Source organism: Argiope bruennichi, chromosome 4 (assembly GCF_947563725.1).
Source record: "Argiope bruennichi chromosome 4, qqArgBrue1.1, whole genome shotgun sequence".
In the NCBI taxonomy this organism is placed as follows: Eukaryota; Metazoa; Arthropoda; class Arachnida; order Araneae; family Araneidae; genus Argiope; species Argiope bruennichi.
The window spans coordinates 72,790,438-72,809,382 of record NC_079154.1 but is presented as its reverse complement, the minus strand read 5'-3'; the positions used below and the strand labels follow the sequence as shown (position 1 = coordinate 72,809,382).

Sequence of the window (18,945 nt, the reverse complement as noted above, 5' to 3'; positions counted from 1 at the left end):
TTTTGTATTTATACTATTTTTAAAAAAATATTTATTTCATGTTGACAAATTGGTAACTAAAAAGAAATTTTTATTGGTTTTTGGATGAATATGTCTGGCATTCTTTTAAAAGATTTCCCAAAACTTATAAAATTTGGAGATTTGGTTTTTATTTTTAAAATAATGTTTGTACATTATGCTTCTTATAACAAAAATAAATAGTTCTGGTTGTTTAAATTTTTGAAATGGTTTTTTGGGATAATTAAATACTACTGTACTGAATACTGTATTTCATTTTATAAAAGCTAATATTTAGAAAAATTTTTATTAGCATCTTATCTTTATTAGTTTAATAATATTAATAAAAAAAACTAAGAATTGAGATCTATTTAATAATGTAGTGAAGAAAAATATATTGAATTTTTGTTCTTAGAAATATAGCAGCAAATGCATTAAAATATAGAAATATAGCAGCAAATGCATTAAAATATAGAAATATAGCAGCAAATGCATTAAAATATAGAAATATAGCAGCAAAAGCATATATTTGTTTAGATTTATATAGCTGGGAGATAGAAGATTGTTTAGAATATGGAAGGATATTTTGATGCTTGAAAATTTTAAAAATTTAATATATTGCTTAAATAATTCTTATTTTTCTTGAATGGCAACAGTATCAATTCTGATTTTCTTCTCAATAGCCAACTGTAGTGCAATGTACTTTTAAAGAATATACAATTCCAGCAGTAAAAATATGTTGAATTATATTAAAAAAAAGTTCTACGTAACACAATCCTAAAATGAATTTTAAAATTAACATGCATTCTGATTGTTGATAAAACTATTGCCAACTGTAAAAGTAACCCTTTATTTTTGTAAAGTTGGTAGTAATATTGAAAAATTTTAATGTAGAAATAAACATTAAGATTCATATGAGTTTGGATTGATTTATGAGTTTGAATTCTGTTTAGATTGAAAATCTTTTGAGTAAAATCATTAAATGCAGATTTCCTACAATGTTTATTATTTGAGACAAGATTTCTTCTTTTTGAAATTCATCTCCCCCCCCCCTTTTAATGGCAAACAAATTTGAGTTCATTAAATTCTGAGTTTCAGCTGTTTTTCTTACTTGTGGGTACTAATTGTGCCAGTGAAGGAAGTGCAAATCAAATCTGATATTTAATTATGGGAAAATGTTTTATATTTTTTTCCTATTTGAAATATATATATTTAAATATATGAAAACCCAATATATAAATCTGAAACTTCTGGTTTAATTCTGCTAATTTTTGTTTCATGTGAAAACTCGTGACTTTTAGGTACATTATCAGGAGTTAGCCTGTACTATTTTTAGCAGAAATTTCAAACAATTGTTCCGCTCTGCATTCAGTATGGGGAAGGAAAAGATCCAGTTTCATAGTTCTAACCTCTATACCATTTGTGTGTGTTTGTAATATTTATGTTTTTGATAGGGTGCAGCTGTATCTCCGGCTCCACTTCTTCCACCTGTAACAGCAACAGCTCCTACATCTGTTCCTACAATTGTTTCTGAAAGAACTCCGTCACCTGTACCAATAGTGGATAGTGAAATTTTAAGTACTATACCATTGCCTGGGGAGATTCCAGATATTATGCCTCAAAATGACATATCACCAAGTGACCCAACTAGCGAAACCTCCTCTGTATCACCAAGTGCCGATAGTGAAGATAAAGAAAATGTTGCTGAAACGCAGAAAGATAAAATAGTTTTAAAATATAGTTATAAAGAAGGTAATGAGATTATTATTTTCAAAATTACTTGTCTGAACCTAAACGTATCAATCTGTGGGATAGTTGAAATTTGTTAATTAAAACTATCATTTTTAAAATAATGGGAAAATGTATACAGTTTTATTTTTCATGATTTGAAATAGAAAAAATTATGTAATAAAATTATATTTTGTATAACAAATGAGAAATGTTTAAAGCAAAAAAATGCATTTATAGTTTCTGAAGTACTTATTGTCAAAATCATTTGTTTTTAGTATTTTACCTTGATCATTTTTCAAATGAACATAAAAGGATACTAAGAATTTTAAATTAGGACTTACTTAACAAATATTAACTTACACATACATAATTTATTTTTTCCAACAAAAAAATGTTCTACTTTTATGGCATATTTGGTTTAAATTTGTTTTGTGCTTTAATATTTTTAATGCCTAATACATATGGTCATTTGGACATTTAATTTTAGATCAGTGGAGTCCGCTAAATCCTGAAGGCAAGAAACAATATGATCGGGAGTTTCTGTTGCAACTGCAATCACAACCTATGTCATTATGCAAGCCCAACAATTTACCAAATTTAGATGTGATTAAGGACAAGGTATTGCACTGTTGCTTTTTCTTTCTTTTTTTTGTATCAATATTATTTTTTTCTTTCTTTCATAATTCAATTTTAAATATATTTTATAGGCCCATATACAAAAACTCACCGAAGTGAATAGGGTACCTCCACCAGTTATGAATAATCCAATGCGGGCATATGATCCTTTTATGCCAGGATTTGCACGGGGTGGACCTATGCCTAGAATGGTAAGTGTTGTTAAGATTTCCTTTATTGGTGATTGAAAAGATAAGGCAAAAATCCCAAAATCCATTTATTCTGTTTTGTCTTCAGAAATCACTATTTCTCACAAAATTGTTACATTGTAATTGTTTTTGTTGATTTGTGTGTAAACTTTTTATCTAAATCTACTGTATTATTTATTAAAAAAACATAGTATAATAATTAGGATTTACAAATCTCTAATTGTGTTTAAATTTAGATTTAAAGTATTTTGCTCTTTTCTTTAAATAGAATATTAAGGTAATATATATATAACCATTTTTATATGAGATAAAATTTATAAGTTTCATTTTTTCCAGCCTCATGCTCCTGTCAATCGACGTAGTCAGGGAAGGGGAGGAGAAAAGCCTAGGAAAGTTATTTCTTTTACGAGCTCTCTAAATCAAAATATAAAATTACATGAGTCGCAGAATGCGTGGAAGCCACTGCATAAAAGCGAGATACCTCCTGATGTAAGTATATATTTATTCATTATCTCAATGCTCAAATTTCACTTAATTTAAGACTTTCATCATTTTAATATACATTTCTTATCACTTTAATATACTTTCAGCCACTACAGAATTGTGCTGTTTGATTGCATACCTAAAATGAAATTTTTATTACATTTTAGGAAAAGGATAAACTGAAACGAAGTGTTCAAGGTGTACTGAACAAATTGACACCTCAGAAATTTGAAACTCTGCTTTCCCAGCTTAAAGGCCTCAATATAGATACAGAAGAAAAATTAGCTTTAGTAATTGATTTAATATTCGAAAAAGCGATAGATGAACCAAATTTTAGCGTCCCTTATGCAAATCTCTGCAAGCATTTGGCTTTGGTAAGAAACTTTTATCATTTACGTCAGTTCATTATTACAGTAGTGCATTTTGAAATTTTATTATATTACTTACGATTCAAGATTTCTTCTTTAGTATATTATATTTTCTAATATTTCTGTATAAAACCTTTTTGAATACTAGTTTATAAGACTGAAATATATTAGTTTTATATTCATAAATCACATTAACGAAATCTGAGGTTTTTCAGAAACTGAATTTGAACACAGTTTGTAAGCATAAAACTTAATGCAGTAGTGCAAACCTGCAGAATTTTGTTCATCGTTGATTAATATTACTTACTATTTTTAATATTGTGCATTATGCCTAATATCTTACGCTTGTTGTTAATTATTAATTTTTGTGACTTATTAAGTAAATCAATTTTTATCATGTCCCCTCATATTGCTAACAGTTTTATGAATTCAGATAAAGTATTGGATGAAGTGGATAATATTCATCTATATACTTTAAAATTCTGTTATATCACTGTAGGAAAGAATATTGTCATTTCTTATTCATCTAGATTTTTCATTAATTCTTACTAATCATCATCTAGAGAATTCTCTTAATGGTTTTACTGCCATTTGTTTTGAAAGAAAATGTGTTCTTATTTTGTTAAATTACAAGTATTACGTGTGAAAATAAAATTTATTATGTTTGTTAAAATCCTGTTAAAAATAAGCTCCTTCAAACATTCCAATTTTTTCTCTCCTGAATTAGAGTTTTTAGTCTTTTAATAATATTTGTAATATTATGCTATATATGCTTCTGTAGTTAGATTGTACTGTCTGTAAATAATTGATTTGTAATTATATTTTTCTCAAGGGATTGAGTATAAAGAAAAGAAACTAGGGTAATAAAAGTTCATTATAAATTTATTCATTTTTAATTTCCACAGTAAAGCATTATTTTCTATTGCAAAAAAAAAAAAAAAAAAGGTTGATTACAAACTTGTGTAATTCTCATATTGAAATAATAGACTTTCTATTTGCACGCATGCTATATTTTATTAGCAGTTTCTTCAGCTTGACAGTTATCATTATGATTTCTTTTCTCTTAACAGTTTGTGTCCAAAGATGTTAAAACTACTTGACTTTCAGGTTGTTTCCATTTCTTGAGGGTAGTAATTTCTTTTTTCAGTTTGGATTTTGTAATACTTTATTTCAGCCTGAGTATATTTAAATTGTGTCACAAAGACAGATGTTACTTATTTTAATTGGAATTTTGTTTTTACCTTATGATGAATAATTTTAAGAAAACTAATCATTGTGGTCAATTTGAAATATATATGTATTTTCAATTGTAGATTAAGGTGCCTGTATCTGGAACGGGTACACAAGTAAATTTCCGCAAGCTGTTGCTTACTAAATGTCAGAAAGAATTTGAACAAGATAGAAGCGACGAGCTTAAGAATGAAGAAAAAATGAAAACTTTAGAAGCAGCTGATCCTGTAAGTTGTTAACAGAAGTTATTTGATTTAAACTTGTTTTAGCTAATGACAGAAAACTTACTATGTATGTATGAAAATTATTTATGTATGAAAAATATTTCATAAAAATATCTTACAAAGATTTCAATCCTGCATAATCTTTTGCAGGATAAAAGAAAAGAGCTGCAATTTGAATATGAAGAAGAAGAAAAAAAAATTAGGTATAGACAGTTAGGAAACATAAGGTAAGAATATCTGTCCTTTTCTTAGTTATACAATACAAATATAATATATTCTCTAAATAACGTTTTGATTTACAACTTTTTTAGGTTCATTGGAGAGTTATTTAAATTAGGTATGCTTATTGAACCAATTATGCATGAATGTATTAAAAAGCTATTAAGTCAAGGTGATGAAGAGTCTTTAGAATGTCTTTGTAGATTATTGAAGACTATCGGTAAAGAACTAGACGATACAAAGGCAACTAAAAATTCTAGGGACAACCAGGTATATATAACTTATTGTATTCTGTAATAAATGTTGCTTGAAATTTTTACTATTTGAATATATAATATGAGGTGTTTTTAAAATATCAATAACACATTACTGTGAATTTAACCTAATAAATTTCTAGAAAAAAATATAACATTGTTCATTTACGACATATTACGTAGTTAACTTTCAAATTTAACGGTAACTTTTAGTTCAAAATTAGCTATTTTAGAAAAATGATGTAATCCAGAACAAACCTTAACCTTGAATTTTAAATTGTAACAAGTTAATGAGTTCAGAGTAAAGTCAGTCTTCAAATCTGTGATCTTACTTCACATCTATACTTCAAGGAAAGAAAATTTTAACTTAAACACATTTTATCTTAAGTCAATCAGGAATAAGGTCAGACATCTGTCCATATGGAATAGACTTAGCATTAGAAAAGCTGATTACTTTCTTCCTTCTCATGCACAGTCAATGTATAGACTGGAGCTACAATATCATTCTTATCTAGAATGGGTATATCTCAGATCTTCAAATCTTCCATTCCTATTGAGGAGAGGCCCTATCAGAATTAATTACTACCTTACAATAAATAGTGGATCTTAACTGCACATGAACTTTAGTATCTGAAAAAAGTGCAAGTATCTATCATCATAAACAGGATCTCAAATAAAGTGGGTGTCCATCGTAAATTCAGATGAAGTTTCAGTTCGTATGTGTTACCATGTATGCTAAAAACCTCATTCTAAGGTTTTCTATACTTTAAAAAATGATTGGAACAAGATTTTTTTTAAAGGACTTAAATCAAATCTTATAATAGATATAGTTTTATACTTTACAGTGTATTTACAAAATTTTCAAAATGCCTTATGAAATTTATTTTTTTGTTTAACTCTTTCTACATGAGTGTCTAACAACAACAACAAAAAATGCTTTGAAAATAAGGACAACTTCAAATACTTCTATTTGCTTATCTGCCCTGAATTTGAAATTTGTTATATTGTAGTGACAATAATAATTAATATTATGCTTAATATCTTAATTGTATAGATGCTCTGAAAAATGCTTTAAATATTTACCATGTTAAATTTGGAAGTTCAGTTATTTGTACCATTTTTTAACTTAATTCATAAATATATAACATTATTACAAAACTTTATTATTTCTGGAAGATACCTTGGATGTTTAAAATAAAGCATGAAAAAATTTGCTTGAATAGTAAATGTCTAAATGAAGATCTGATCTAGAAAATGAAATTGTGAATATTGATTTATTGCATTGCAATTCTTCATGAATTTTCATTTAATATCATGATAATTTTTTTCTGATAAATTGAAAGTCGGTAAAATCTCTTCAGTTTTTTTTTTTTTTTTTTTTACCATTCAGTGGTTTAAAAAAATTCATTGAAAAATTGGCATGAAAATGTTCTCTAAGTGTTTAATCTTGCCTTTAAGAATTTGTTATTCTCACAATACTCAAAGCTTCATCCATTGAAAATTAGGTATCAATTTGTAAAAGGTGCTAGTAATCAATATGGGAAAGTGCATGAAATAAAAATTTAATCTGAAGAGCAACTTTTGTAGTAACAATACATATTTGAAACTTGATTCACTTGATAAATAAACAATTTATGAAGTAAATATTTTTTTTCTCCTCTTGTTAGATGTTTTAATTCAAGTTTTATCCATTTAAAAACTTCATTTTAGAAAATTAAAATCAAGCACAGTTATTTTATTATTTTGCAGTTAATTCTTTTTCTGCATGAATAGTTTCTTAATCAAAGGAATATAAGAATATAGAATTTAATTTATTTGTTTAAAAAGCTATGCAGTATTTTTAAAAGACTCCCGATTTATTTAAAGTACTGTAAAAACATAATTAAATTTTTAAAAATGATGACATAGTATTAGTGTTTTATTTTTCTAAATTCCATGATTTTTAATCTAAATAGTTTTTAAATGTCCTTAATAAAGCTGAGTGAAGAAATTCAACTAAGCATATACTGTAAGTTTATTACTGTATGATTGGACTAATTGTATTAATCTCATATTTAATTTAATTTTAGATGGATATGTATTTTGCCCAAATGAAATTAATTGTTGATAAGCGACTGACAAGCTCTAGAGTTAGGTTTATGTTACAAGATGTTATAGATCTAAAAAAAGTGAGTATATCTTTTGTATTTTTGTTTATTTTCATCTTTGAAATTATTTTTTTTATATAGTCTATTGTATATATGTTTTTTGAATTATTATGACAATGTTGATTATCTTAATTATATAACATAGATTCATTAACTTTTCTTTCTACAGAATAATTGGGTGCCCAGGAGAGATGAAAATAATCCTAAAACTATTGATCAAATTCACAAAGAAGCAGAACGCGAAGCTCGTGAACAGCAACAAGTTTATCAAAATATGACTAATTATCCAAAACGAATAGCCGATGATAGAGACCGGAGGAAAAATGCTGGTATGTGTATTTTCAAATTTAATTGAATAAGCTTTGAAATTCTGTTATAAATCTCTGTTAAATTCACAGAAGAGAAATTAACTTAAAATCATTCCTTTATCCTTCGCTAGCAGTACCCACACAGCATTGCCCATGGCATAACATCTAAGATGAAAAATTAGCTTTAACCTTAAGTCTAGCCTCTGCCCGTTATGACATGGGCATGTTACACAACATCATATAAACATAAAAAAATATATTTAGTAATCATCAAAAATAACTACAAAACTGTACTGGTTTCATTAAAGAGAAAATTTTTAAACACTTAAAATTTCTGAAACAAATATTTTTTCAGTGCCAAACATTTGAAAAAAGTAATGCTTAAAAATTTCTGAAAAATTATTAATTTAGTTTTAAAATAGTTAGGTGCTTTTGTTGTTGGCTGCAAATAATTATGACTGTTGTAACAAATTGAAATAATGCATGTACTCATTTAGTGAAAATATAGCATATAAAAGAAAATGAATTCAATTATTTGTAACGTAATTCTTTCTAAATTAAGCAGTAATAACAAATTCAAGTATATTGAGATGTGACCTATCAAAAACAGTGAGCTTTTTTTTTGTGTGTGTGTGCAAATACTTAGGAAGATGTTACACTTTTTAATATTTTATCATGGGCAAGCTCATATAGAAAATATTTTCTTGTAATAAAAGAATCAAATTTGAAAACCTAAAAGGATAATATTTCATAGCCAAATGAAGTATTTTAAATATTTTGAAAATTTACATGCCCTGACATCGCAAAGAGAATCAGATTGTCTGCAACAGGACAAATTAAAAAGATTTTTCTCTCTTTGAAAATCAAAAGATATGAAAAGAAATTCAACACACAAAAGGAAATGCTTTTACAAGATTGTCATGGCATAGGGAGAATTTAAAAATTATAATGCAAGGAAAGAAATAGAATTTTGAAATTTTCTTTAAAAAAACCTAGGGAAACTCCTGGAAATTTAAAATTTCTTTCTTCCTATCTAAAAAGTGTTTCTCTTTAAAATTGTAATATTAAATGTTGCCATAGCTTAAAAAAAATGATTATTAAATTGTGGAAGCTCATCCTTTTTCTACTCATTCTGTTTTCTTTTATATTTAACTTAATTTTGCTGAGTAAAACTAAATTATCACGAATTTTAGTGCAGCAAAGTGAATATTTGTGAAGAATAAATATTACAAAAATAAATAAATAATAATAATAATAATAAATAAATGCATGTACAAAAATTTTGCCTTTTTTTAGAAGCTGGGTCTTGTTAAAATCCACATTTTTTTTTTTTTTTTTTTTTAATGCAGTATTAAGTGAAAAGCAACTGATTGATTTGCTTCAACTTCTTTATTCCAATATACAATTTTCTGTTGCATGTAAGGATCTAAGAAATTTTCCTAAATGGTTTGAAAAGTGAAGTTCTATTAATTTGTTGGAGAATTTCATTTAGATGTCTATTCTAATATTTTAAAAGTCTAAAAATTTTCTGTTTTTTAGAAATTCTGAAAATAATTTTTGTATTGTCACATGGCAATGCAGCTGTGGAAACTGGATTAATTTTCAACAAGGATAATATCCTTGACGAAAATTTGAAAGATTTTTTCAATTGGTCTAAGAACTTTGCATTATGCCATAAACTTTTGTGAAGGTATCATACATGTATTGATCTCAAGAGATTCGCTACTGTAAGCAAAATTAGTGCACGAGAGGTATTGTGAAGCTTTAGAAGAAAAAAAAAAAGAGGAAAATATTTAGGGAAAGTTAAACAAATTGCATAAAGGATTAAAAACTTTAATTTCTACCTGTTTTTCTGCATGTAGTACATAGTAAGTTTTCTGTCTCTTTGGTAAAAATTATTTTTGCATTTTTAATGTTATGAAGTATACATTTGTGCTGAAAGCATTAATAGTGTACATTCTTCTGAAGCATTCATATTCAATAGATTTTCAGAATATCAAATTTTATATTTTTCACTTTAGTGTATTTTTATTTTAATTATTTATAAAGGCAAATTGCAATTTTTATTGTAATGCAGAAATTATGCAGCCAATTGTTTTTGTAACAAAAATAGTACATCAAATCATTATATTCCAAATCGCCTTAAGAATAGAGAATAGCCTTCAAAGAGTCCTTCAATTTTTATGAGATTGTGATAGCATTGACTTTTTTTAAATAGGTCGAATGGGACCATCTGAGGATGGTTGGACTTCATCTTCTAAAAGCAATAAAGGTAGCTACAGTGTGGTTGATCCTTCCAAACTGAAATTGACTAAGGTACTTAAAATTATCTTTTCTATTTCCTTATTATTAAAATAGAAAAATGTTTGTTAAAGTGGAGTGTCGTTTTTCTGTGCAATGCTGCTCTTATTCAGGCTTAGTTTTTACTTTCTTGTTTTTTAAGTAAAACTTCTGACTTTAAACTGGTCTGATGAAATTTGGTATATGATCTATGTGCCATATTTGTTGTGTTTTTCTGTGCCATTCTGAGAAAGTTTATCCAAATATAATTTAACATAATGACGAAATGAAGAAAGAGAACTCGATGAATCAAATGTGGTATACAGATTTAAATCTCAAGTGTAGATTCCATCAGATTTGGAATGTCATGCACTTTCTGTTTCACTTTGGAATGTTATGTTCCTACTATGATTTTATCAGATTTGTCATGTACTTTCATGAATATGTAAAACTGTTAGCTAAAAAATACAATGACTTAAATATAGGAAATTCGGTAACTGATTTTGCAACTATAATTGCAGTTCAGTGTCAAATTTTAGTTTTCAGTTTAGAAATAACATGCCTGAAGTGTAAATTTGATTTTCGATTGCCAGTTTGATTTCAGTTTAACACCAAAAAGTTGATCAAAGAAAACACAATAGATATGTCAAACTATTGAATTCTATCCATAGATCATTATTTTATAACTATTGCCCACTAATGTCGTGCATGACATTTGAGATCTTATCCAGGGTCCATATTTTATGGGGAGGGGGATACCTTAGAGAGTGCTGATTTATTTAGTGAAATATAATTTTTTGGAATCTTATGTTTGTTTTTTTGTGAAAAACAATTTATTATTCATTGTAGCCTGATGAAGTAGAGAGCATTCGCTTGGGTCCTGGTGGAAGAGGCCTTCAAAGTTGGGGTAGAGGCAGCAGTGGTGGCACTAAAACAACTGCTGATTCTGATAAAACTGCATTAACAAATAGGTAAATTACGTCTACTTTGGTATTATTTTGAAACATTTCTGTTTTGCAAATTTTATGCATTAAAATCTGAAAATGTGTTATTTTTCTGTTGAATTTTTATTTAAAAAACATTAAAGATTATTGTGAAAGCTGCTGAAATTTTTCAGTAACATGTTTTTTGATAAATTATAAATTCTTAACTTTAGGAGTAAATTTCTTAGAAAATTTTATGTTTACTGATTATTTCATTAGTACTACTATTAGATATTAAGGTAATCTTTCTACAAATTTAATTGCTGCAAGTACATTATTTTTCATGTTTTGGATATTAATTCTAGAATTCTTTAAATGCTGTTTTTGTCTTTGTTTTTCATAAATTAATGGTGACATCGATTTTGTATAGAAATTTCTTGTTGCATGGATAAACTTGAAATAAATTATTATCAGTATTTTCATAATACACCTACATAGGATAAAATATTCTCAAATGAAAAAATTATATATGAGCTACGGAAGGATCATTAAATAAATGCATTTGGTATCAGAAAGCATTAATGAAGTTTTAGAGTTCAATTCAATCTTCATCGTTCTTGCAGAGGAAACTACTGAATAATCCATTTAAATAATGGTAAAATGGTAATGGCAATATTTAGAGTTAGATAAATTCGCTGATAAGCCCAAAAATAGTGTTAAACTCAAAATTCAAAATCACTTGATTTGAAAAAAACTTTAAAATTCATTTTTTTTTTTTTTTTTTTTTTTTTTTTGCAATTTATATTATAGGAGATTCGCCTTTTTAGATATTACAAATGTTTTAAAGTGGTCTTGGTTTTTAATAGAATAAATTGTCTTTTGAAGGTTTTCTGCACTTTCGGAACAATCTCTATCATCTAACTATGAAGGAAGGAGAGGTTCTCAACGATCAGCAGCTTCCAGTCGTGAATCTAGTCGAGGCCGCAATAGTCAGTTGCCCCCTGCAATTAGAAAAACGCCGTCTACTTCAAAAGAGAGAGAGAATTTGCTTGAAACTGTTAAAGGCCTTACAAGGACATCTGAGGCTAAAGCTCCTGAAGTTAAGGCAGCTGCTGATGTTCATGTGAATGGAAAAGCAGTTGCAGCAGAAGGTAAAACTATTTTTAGAATATAATAAAATTCACCAGGGAATTGAGATTAGTATGACTGAGTGGAACTATGCTCTTAATCTTGCCTTGCAACTAAATAGTTTTTGTGAAAGAATGGAAAGATTATGCTCAAATTGAATTCAATGTCAAACACTTATCTTATTAAATAATAGTATATAATTTTATTCTATTATGGAATAAGAACATTATTTTGTTTAATGGGCCTTATTTTTCATCATTGCAAGGCCTAGGATTGTTTTAGGATTAGGTATTACTAGCCTGTTAAGCAAAATATATAATGCAAGAATAATTTTTTTTCAAGAAATTTTTGAATTAGGATTTATAACAGTAAATATATTTTTAAATTTGAATTTAGATTGCCATCTTATGAGTTTGGTTTTTGTTTTATTGGAAATGCTAGAAGTATTATATCTTGCATAAAATTAATTCAAATCCAGTCTTGTACTATATTTAATATATTAATATAGGGGTTTTATATTTAAATTTTTATTGGAATATTATTTAGTTTTACAATATAGTACAGTACAATAAGCATACAACTTAACCAACACCATTGCAACTTCTTTAATATTTTTCAGTAACACTTGATTATTTAGTCTTCTGTTTTTCGTTGTTTATTGAAATTGTTATTTAAGCATTTGATTGAAAATCTTGCACATTGCTATTCACAGATTGGTATTTATAAATCAAACGGTTTTCTCATCAAAAAAACATTATATTTTCAGATTTAGCTCTCAATGGCCCAGAATACAACGAAGATGACATGGAGAGGAAGACTAAGCCCCTTATTGATGAATTCCTTCACAATAATGATTTTGAGGTATGCATACATATTGTTCTTTATCTTTACATTAGTTAGGAATCTGTTTGCTTTATAAAACCAGTGCTGCTGATTTTTTGGAAAGTATGATTGGCATAGAATCATTTGTACTACTCGCAACATTAAATGTATCTTAATGTACATTATGTTTTAAATGTACATAATCATTAAATGTGCTGTGAGAAAATTTATCCTTTATGAAAGAATGGTGTAATTCATAAATGTATTAAATGCCATTGTTAAATCTTGGGTATTTTTTTTAAAGCTAATGTTGTTTATGGATAAAATATGTGCTAAATACATAATTGGGACATCTCATGTAATAATTTTTTTTTTATTAGGAAGCAATAAAATGTGTCACGGAGCTGGCTTCTCCAAATACTGTCCATATGTTCATCAATGCAGCAATTAATCAAGTTCTTGAACGGTCTAGTCAGGCTAGGTATTCTCTGGGCCAGTTATTATCTTCACTTCTGAAAAAGAAAATAATAACATTTGACCAGTATAAGAAAGGGTAAGTTTTCTAACCTAAATCTTTTATTATAACTTTTTTTTTTTCTTTTTTACAATAAAAAAAGATGTTTCCCTTTTGCAGCAATTGCATGTTCTTTATTCATTATTTCTGAATTTGACTCTTAATTTTTTTGAAGTTCATTATATAGCAGCCTTATCGATTCCATCCTTTTTGAAATTGGGTCAGTTAATATATCTAAATGTAATTTTTATAACTGGAAAAAAATTTGTTGGATATACTTTTCTGTTTTTGAAATTAAGAAAAATTTACTTAATGGAGGTGCGGTAAAATACTTTTAGCTAAATTGTAATCTTTTTAAAGTTGTTTCATTCCTTATGGGAAATGCTATCTTTTGTCAAAGCTTTGACGACTGTGGATTTTTCGGCAGATCTTTATTGCTACTTGTACTTAGAATCCATATTTATAAATGATATACGAAATAATGCTTTGCCATTGTCAAATCATGTGTTGTATAACTGGAATAATGTTGATCAGGTTTGAATGGTTGAGAAATAATGTTGCAAGGAGGGTGAAAATCTTAGTTTTAATTCATAGGTAAACCATATAACTAGGGGGAAAGGGGGCTGTAGAAATGGTGTAGGTTGTGCTGCATTTTTAATTCCTCCTCCTCCCATGTCATTTAGTATTGTTTCCTCATAATTTCCTTGCATGATAATGAAAGATGGAGAGAAAATTAAAGAAAGAAAACATTTGAATTGAGTGAAAAATTGCTTCAGTAAAACAAGTAACTTTTGTACTGAAAATTTTGCAATAATTTGCTAGTTTGTCGTTGAAGAATGTTTTTTCAAGTCCTCTAATTCTGATTCCTTTTTGGCGTAAATGTAGCATACTGCTGGAAAACTATAATTTTATTTTCATGTTAAAACATTTATTTGCTTAGAACAATGAATTTGGAAAATATTCATTTGAATTTGTATTTTGATTGCACATTCTAGTTAATATTAAGATGACACCATTGAGGTAATACAAAATTGCATATTTGAAACCTCTTTATATGTTACCTCTTCCATTATGTTTTAATTGTGTTATTATTATTATTATTATTATTTTTTTTTAATTTTATATGCAGTTTTGGTAAATATGAAATAATCAAAACATCTGCTTGGATAATTGCTGAATTAGAGCATGTTAACAATCTTTTATTTTATTTGTAGATTTGCTGGTGTCCTAGAAATTATTGATGATTATGCTTTGGATATTCCTTTAATTTGGGATTATATGGGAGAAATCCTGGAGCCAATGATTGAAGATATTGAAACTCCATTCAAGTTATTAAAAGAAGTATTGCAACCATGCATACCATCTGAGAAGGCTGGTATGCTGGTTTCATCCATACTTCACTGTGCTGCCAAGCGAAAAGTAAATATATTTTTTTTATTCTTGCACTTGCAAGAAATTATAACCATAATATTGAATCCATAATTTGTTGCCTGCTACTAGAATCTGTATAATTAAAGTCTGCAAGCCCTTGGTTACTTTTAATAGATAAGATTTGATTAATCAGCTTTATTTTTAACAGATATAAGATTCAATAAATTAATTAAACCTTTAATTATAAATGTATTAATTAAAATTAAAGACCTTTTGATACTTAAGCTGATCTCTGAAACCATATAGAAAGTTCATGAACTTGTGTATAAAAAAAATGAATTGATTTTAGAAGTGAATATGTAAATTTCATTACATTTCCGTCTGTGCTTCTCATTGTATATAAAAAAAAAAATCTGCATAATACTTATTTGGATTGTCATTGTTTTATTAATAACCCAACGAGAATGTTAGGGAACGCATGGTTTCACAATAAATAACAATTTTCTCATGGTTAATACTTTTAGAATAATTGTGAAATTTCATAATTGAAAGTTGTGGAAAGTGTTAAGACATATTTGTACGAAAATAAAAGCAAAATAGCAAATTAGGAATCTTAGTGTTACCTTTTAATAAAATATTTTTGCCTCAAAAGTCAATCCGCAGATTCAGCTGTGCAAAAATTTGTGATATCATTTGAATAGTTCTTAGTGCCCAGAAAATGCTGATATACGAATTAATTGGATAACTATAAACTGTTGTTAAATCTTAACACATGATTCAGCGGAAGAAAATTTATGTTGAAAGCAAAATTTGAGTATTGAAACACAGGCAAATGCTGACATTTGCCTGTTGTTGATTCGTTAATATTGTTGATTAAAAAGGCTTTCATGTGCTTGTCGATATAACAAAACTGATATAATTTTGGTATTTATTTGTATATAGGGCACAATAAAGCTTGGGGAAGTCTGGAGAGAATCTGGTGTCCAGTGGACTGATATCATTGGAACTGACAGGAATGTTTCTGAATTTATTGAAAAACATGTAATAAATGTACCTTTCTCTTTCTTTTTGTTCATTATTATTCATGATTATTGAGATTGATATTTTATTTATTTATTTTCTTATGTAGAAACTTGAATTTACTGTCAGTCCAACAAAAGTTAATCCACAAACTCAAATGTCAATGGAAGAAATGAAAAAACATCTATTGAGCCTGCTAGAAAAAAATTCTGAATTGGAAGAAGTTTTCGATTGGGTTGATGTAATTATTCATTTTTGTTTTTGTATATACTGCTTAAAAAAATTAAAAAAAAAAACTTTTGTGCCATTTATGTACCAAACTTAAAGTTTATTTTAATATGGAAAATTTTGTTTAGGCAAATATATCTGATACTAGTGGTCCAACCTTTGTTCGTGCCTTGGTAACAGCAGTTCATGAAAGTTGTTTAACAGGTAAGAAGTAATTTTGTTTATGCCCATCTTCTCCCTTAACGTTCTGTTCTCTCAGCTAAAATGTCAAATTTTTTGTCAGTTTGATGCTTTTCTTTAAAAAATGCATTACTCCTTTCAGGTTCCGGAACTACGTGGGAATTAAATACAAGTAAACTGAAATCAAGGATACCTCTCATATCCCGTTATGTATCCACTAATGAAAAATTGCAACTCCAAGCTTTGTATGCTGTGCAGGCTCTAATGAATCAATTAGGTCAACCTAGTGGTAAGTATTTGGATTGTTTGCTTCTGATTTTTATGTTTTAATTGACTGTTTTAAAAAAATGAATCTGCTAAAAAAATGACACAGTAAAATATAAGTATTAAAATTTTTCAAAATGTCAGATTGTTTTCTTAGAGATTCTGGGTTGTATAATTGTTTTTTTAAATTCAAATTATGGATGATACAAGATTTGATATGTACTTTACTAATGAACAAAGAAAATACCAGGGTCACAATTATGCAGTACTAAGTTTGGACATTAATGCATTAATATTAGAATATTCGTTCTAAAAGTAAACAATTTTTATTCAATTTATCTGTTAGGTGAAGTTCATATAAGTATTAAAATATTTTCAGTTTTGTTTCTAACAATTTGATATTAATACATTGCATAGCCAAATTTCTATTTTATAGTTTACCTGTGGTATTAGTAAAATTTGAGATATTAGAAGTGAATAAGTTGCTAATTGATGGCTTAGTTTATGAAAACTATTAATTAAAATTGTGCATGCTGAAATATTTTATGGTTTATAGATATTACAGACGCTTCTTTTTTCCTTCCAGGTCTTCTACATCAAATTTTCGATGTTTTATATGATGATGATGTCATTAGTGATGAATCTTTTAAAGAATGGGAGCAGAGTGATGATCCCAATGAGGCAGAAGGCAAGGGCGTTGCTGTTCATTCCGTGAAGTCTTTTTTCACTTGGTTACGAGAACCTGAGGAAGAAACTGAAGAAATGAACTCTGTGTGACTACCACTTTTACTTACAACAGACAATTGGACTTATTTCCAGTGACTGTGTATAAATACACAATAAAACTTTAAATACTTTTCACAGAATCAAGAATGAAATATAAATGATGCAAGAATGCTTGGATCTCCTTTCAGAGTTACTGTTGAAAATGATATGATGTTTGTGCAATTCTTTTTGTAAAAGAACTACTGAACAGTGAATAGCTCTTATAAAAAAATATTCCTGCGTTGATGAGTGAATGGCATTTGTATGTGTTCAGTTTTGTAAGAATGCAAGGTTTAGTTCAACTTCCTATGATTTAAATGCATGTATAATTTTTGGTATTAAATGGGATGGTCTTTACTACATTTTCTGTTACAAGAATGGTTGATAACTTTTAAATGCCTTTTAGCTCTTTTATAGAAACTAAATTGCATTGAATTGTTCTCTTCCAATCTTTAAAAAGTACGATTTTAGTTTCTTTAAATTAAATGTGTATAACTGGTTCTTTTTGTATATAATAAACCAGTCATTAATGTGGATAAAAAGAAATTATTTTTTCCCTCTTATGAAAGTTGTGTACGTATGTATATTGTCTTAAAGGTTGTGCCTTCTACTTTGTTTTCTGTCTTTTGCTCAAGACAAATATTCATTTTCATGTGGGAATGCTCTGAAAATTGTGGAGAATAAATTATTTTTAAATATTAATTTGCCCTGTATTGATATCTAGATAAAATGTGCCGACTTAAATTATGGTAATTTTTCTTTAACAATTTTGATACTTTTGTTTATATTAAAGCATTATAAAAAATGCTGTTCCTAGAAGTGGAAAGTTGTAAGTCTAATTGTGTGTAATTATACTTAAGCATTTTGTCACACAGGGACTGGGAAGAAAAATGTAAGTGGCTATCTTTAGGTAATTTCAAATTGTCCATTTGCATTTTTCTTTTCAATTGTGATAATCAAATTGTAAAATAAAAACAATTGCATTATACAGTCTCGTTGGAGAGTACATGGGATCTTCTCCCTTGTGTCAAATTTTTATTATTGTGTATATGCAATTCAATTGCAACTATATTTATTTGTGTAAAAACTATTTAGCAAATACAGAAAATTATTTTGAATCTGTAGAAAGCTGGATCATTTTGAACTGGCTTTTGTTTTCCTTGAATGATGCTGTAATAGAAACAAATAACAGCAAGTATATATATATATATATAATGTTTTATACATCATCAATGGAAACATAAAAAAAAGTTTTGTATCTACAGAAATTCAATGTTATAAAAACTTAAGATTTTTTTAATTGGTTACAATTTTTCTTTCTTCTTGTACATCACAACACTTATTTGAAAATACTTATTACAGATAAATATCTTTCTAATAGATATGCACAGCCGACAAAATAGGTATTTTTTAAAAACATTTCAGTGCATACAAACGAGGAATTTCAAATTCATTTAATAATTGTGCATGGTAGTAATACTTAGCTTCTTTGTTAGTATCTCTCCATTTATATGTTATATTAAGAAGGAAAGAAACATTTTTTGAAAAGGTGGAACAAATTTACCATAAATAATACAGCATAAAGGGAAAAATTTGTGGAAATGAAATGTATTGTCCATCAAAATATCAGAACACTTCTTTTTATTCCAAAATTATAAAATAGTA

At 27.5% G+C, this 18,945-nt stretch overlaps 1 protein-coding gene across 3 annotated transcripts in view; it reads left to right on the top strand.

Annotated features, from left to right (window-relative positions):
• LOC129965759 (eukaryotic translation initiation factor 4 gamma 3-like) overlaps positions 1–18,580 on the top strand; it is a 48,300-nt gene extending 29,720 nt beyond the window's left edge. For all 3 annotated transcript variants that reach the window (XM_056079914.1, XM_056079915.1, XM_056079916.1), the window contains exons 9-29: positions 1,452–1,749; positions 2,216–2,346; positions 2,436–2,555; positions 2,889–3,041; positions 3,203–3,409; positions 4,717–4,860; positions 5,008–5,084; positions 5,169–5,346; positions 7,400–7,498; positions 7,647–7,806; positions 10,004–10,101; positions 10,915–11,036; positions 11,874–12,139; positions 12,883–12,977; positions 13,319–13,491; positions 14,667–14,871; positions 15,766–15,864; positions 15,953–16,084; positions 16,200–16,275; positions 16,394–16,540; positions 17,102–18,580. In XM_056079914.1, coding sequence (XP_055935889.1) covers positions 1,452–1,749; positions 2,216–2,346; positions 2,436–2,555; positions 2,889–3,041; positions 3,203–3,409; positions 4,717–4,860; positions 5,008–5,084; positions 5,169–5,346; positions 7,400–7,498; positions 7,647–7,806; positions 10,004–10,101; positions 10,915–11,036; positions 11,874–12,139; positions 12,883–12,977; positions 13,319–13,491; positions 14,667–14,871; positions 15,766–15,864; positions 15,953–16,084; positions 16,200–16,275; positions 16,394–16,540; positions 17,102–17,292 — 3,171 coding nt within the window. In that variant the 3' untranslated portion in view covers positions 17,293–18,580. The remainder of the gene's footprint in view (positions 1–1,451; positions 1,750–2,215; positions 2,347–2,435; positions 2,556–2,888; positions 3,042–3,202; positions 3,410–4,716; positions 4,861–5,007; positions 5,085–5,168; positions 5,347–7,399; positions 7,499–7,646; positions 7,807–10,003; positions 10,102–10,914; positions 11,037–11,873; positions 12,140–12,882; positions 12,978–13,318; positions 13,492–14,666; positions 14,872–15,765; positions 15,865–15,952; positions 16,085–16,199; positions 16,276–16,393; positions 16,541–17,101) is intronic.
• Positions 18,581–18,945: the final 365 nt, after the last annotated feature.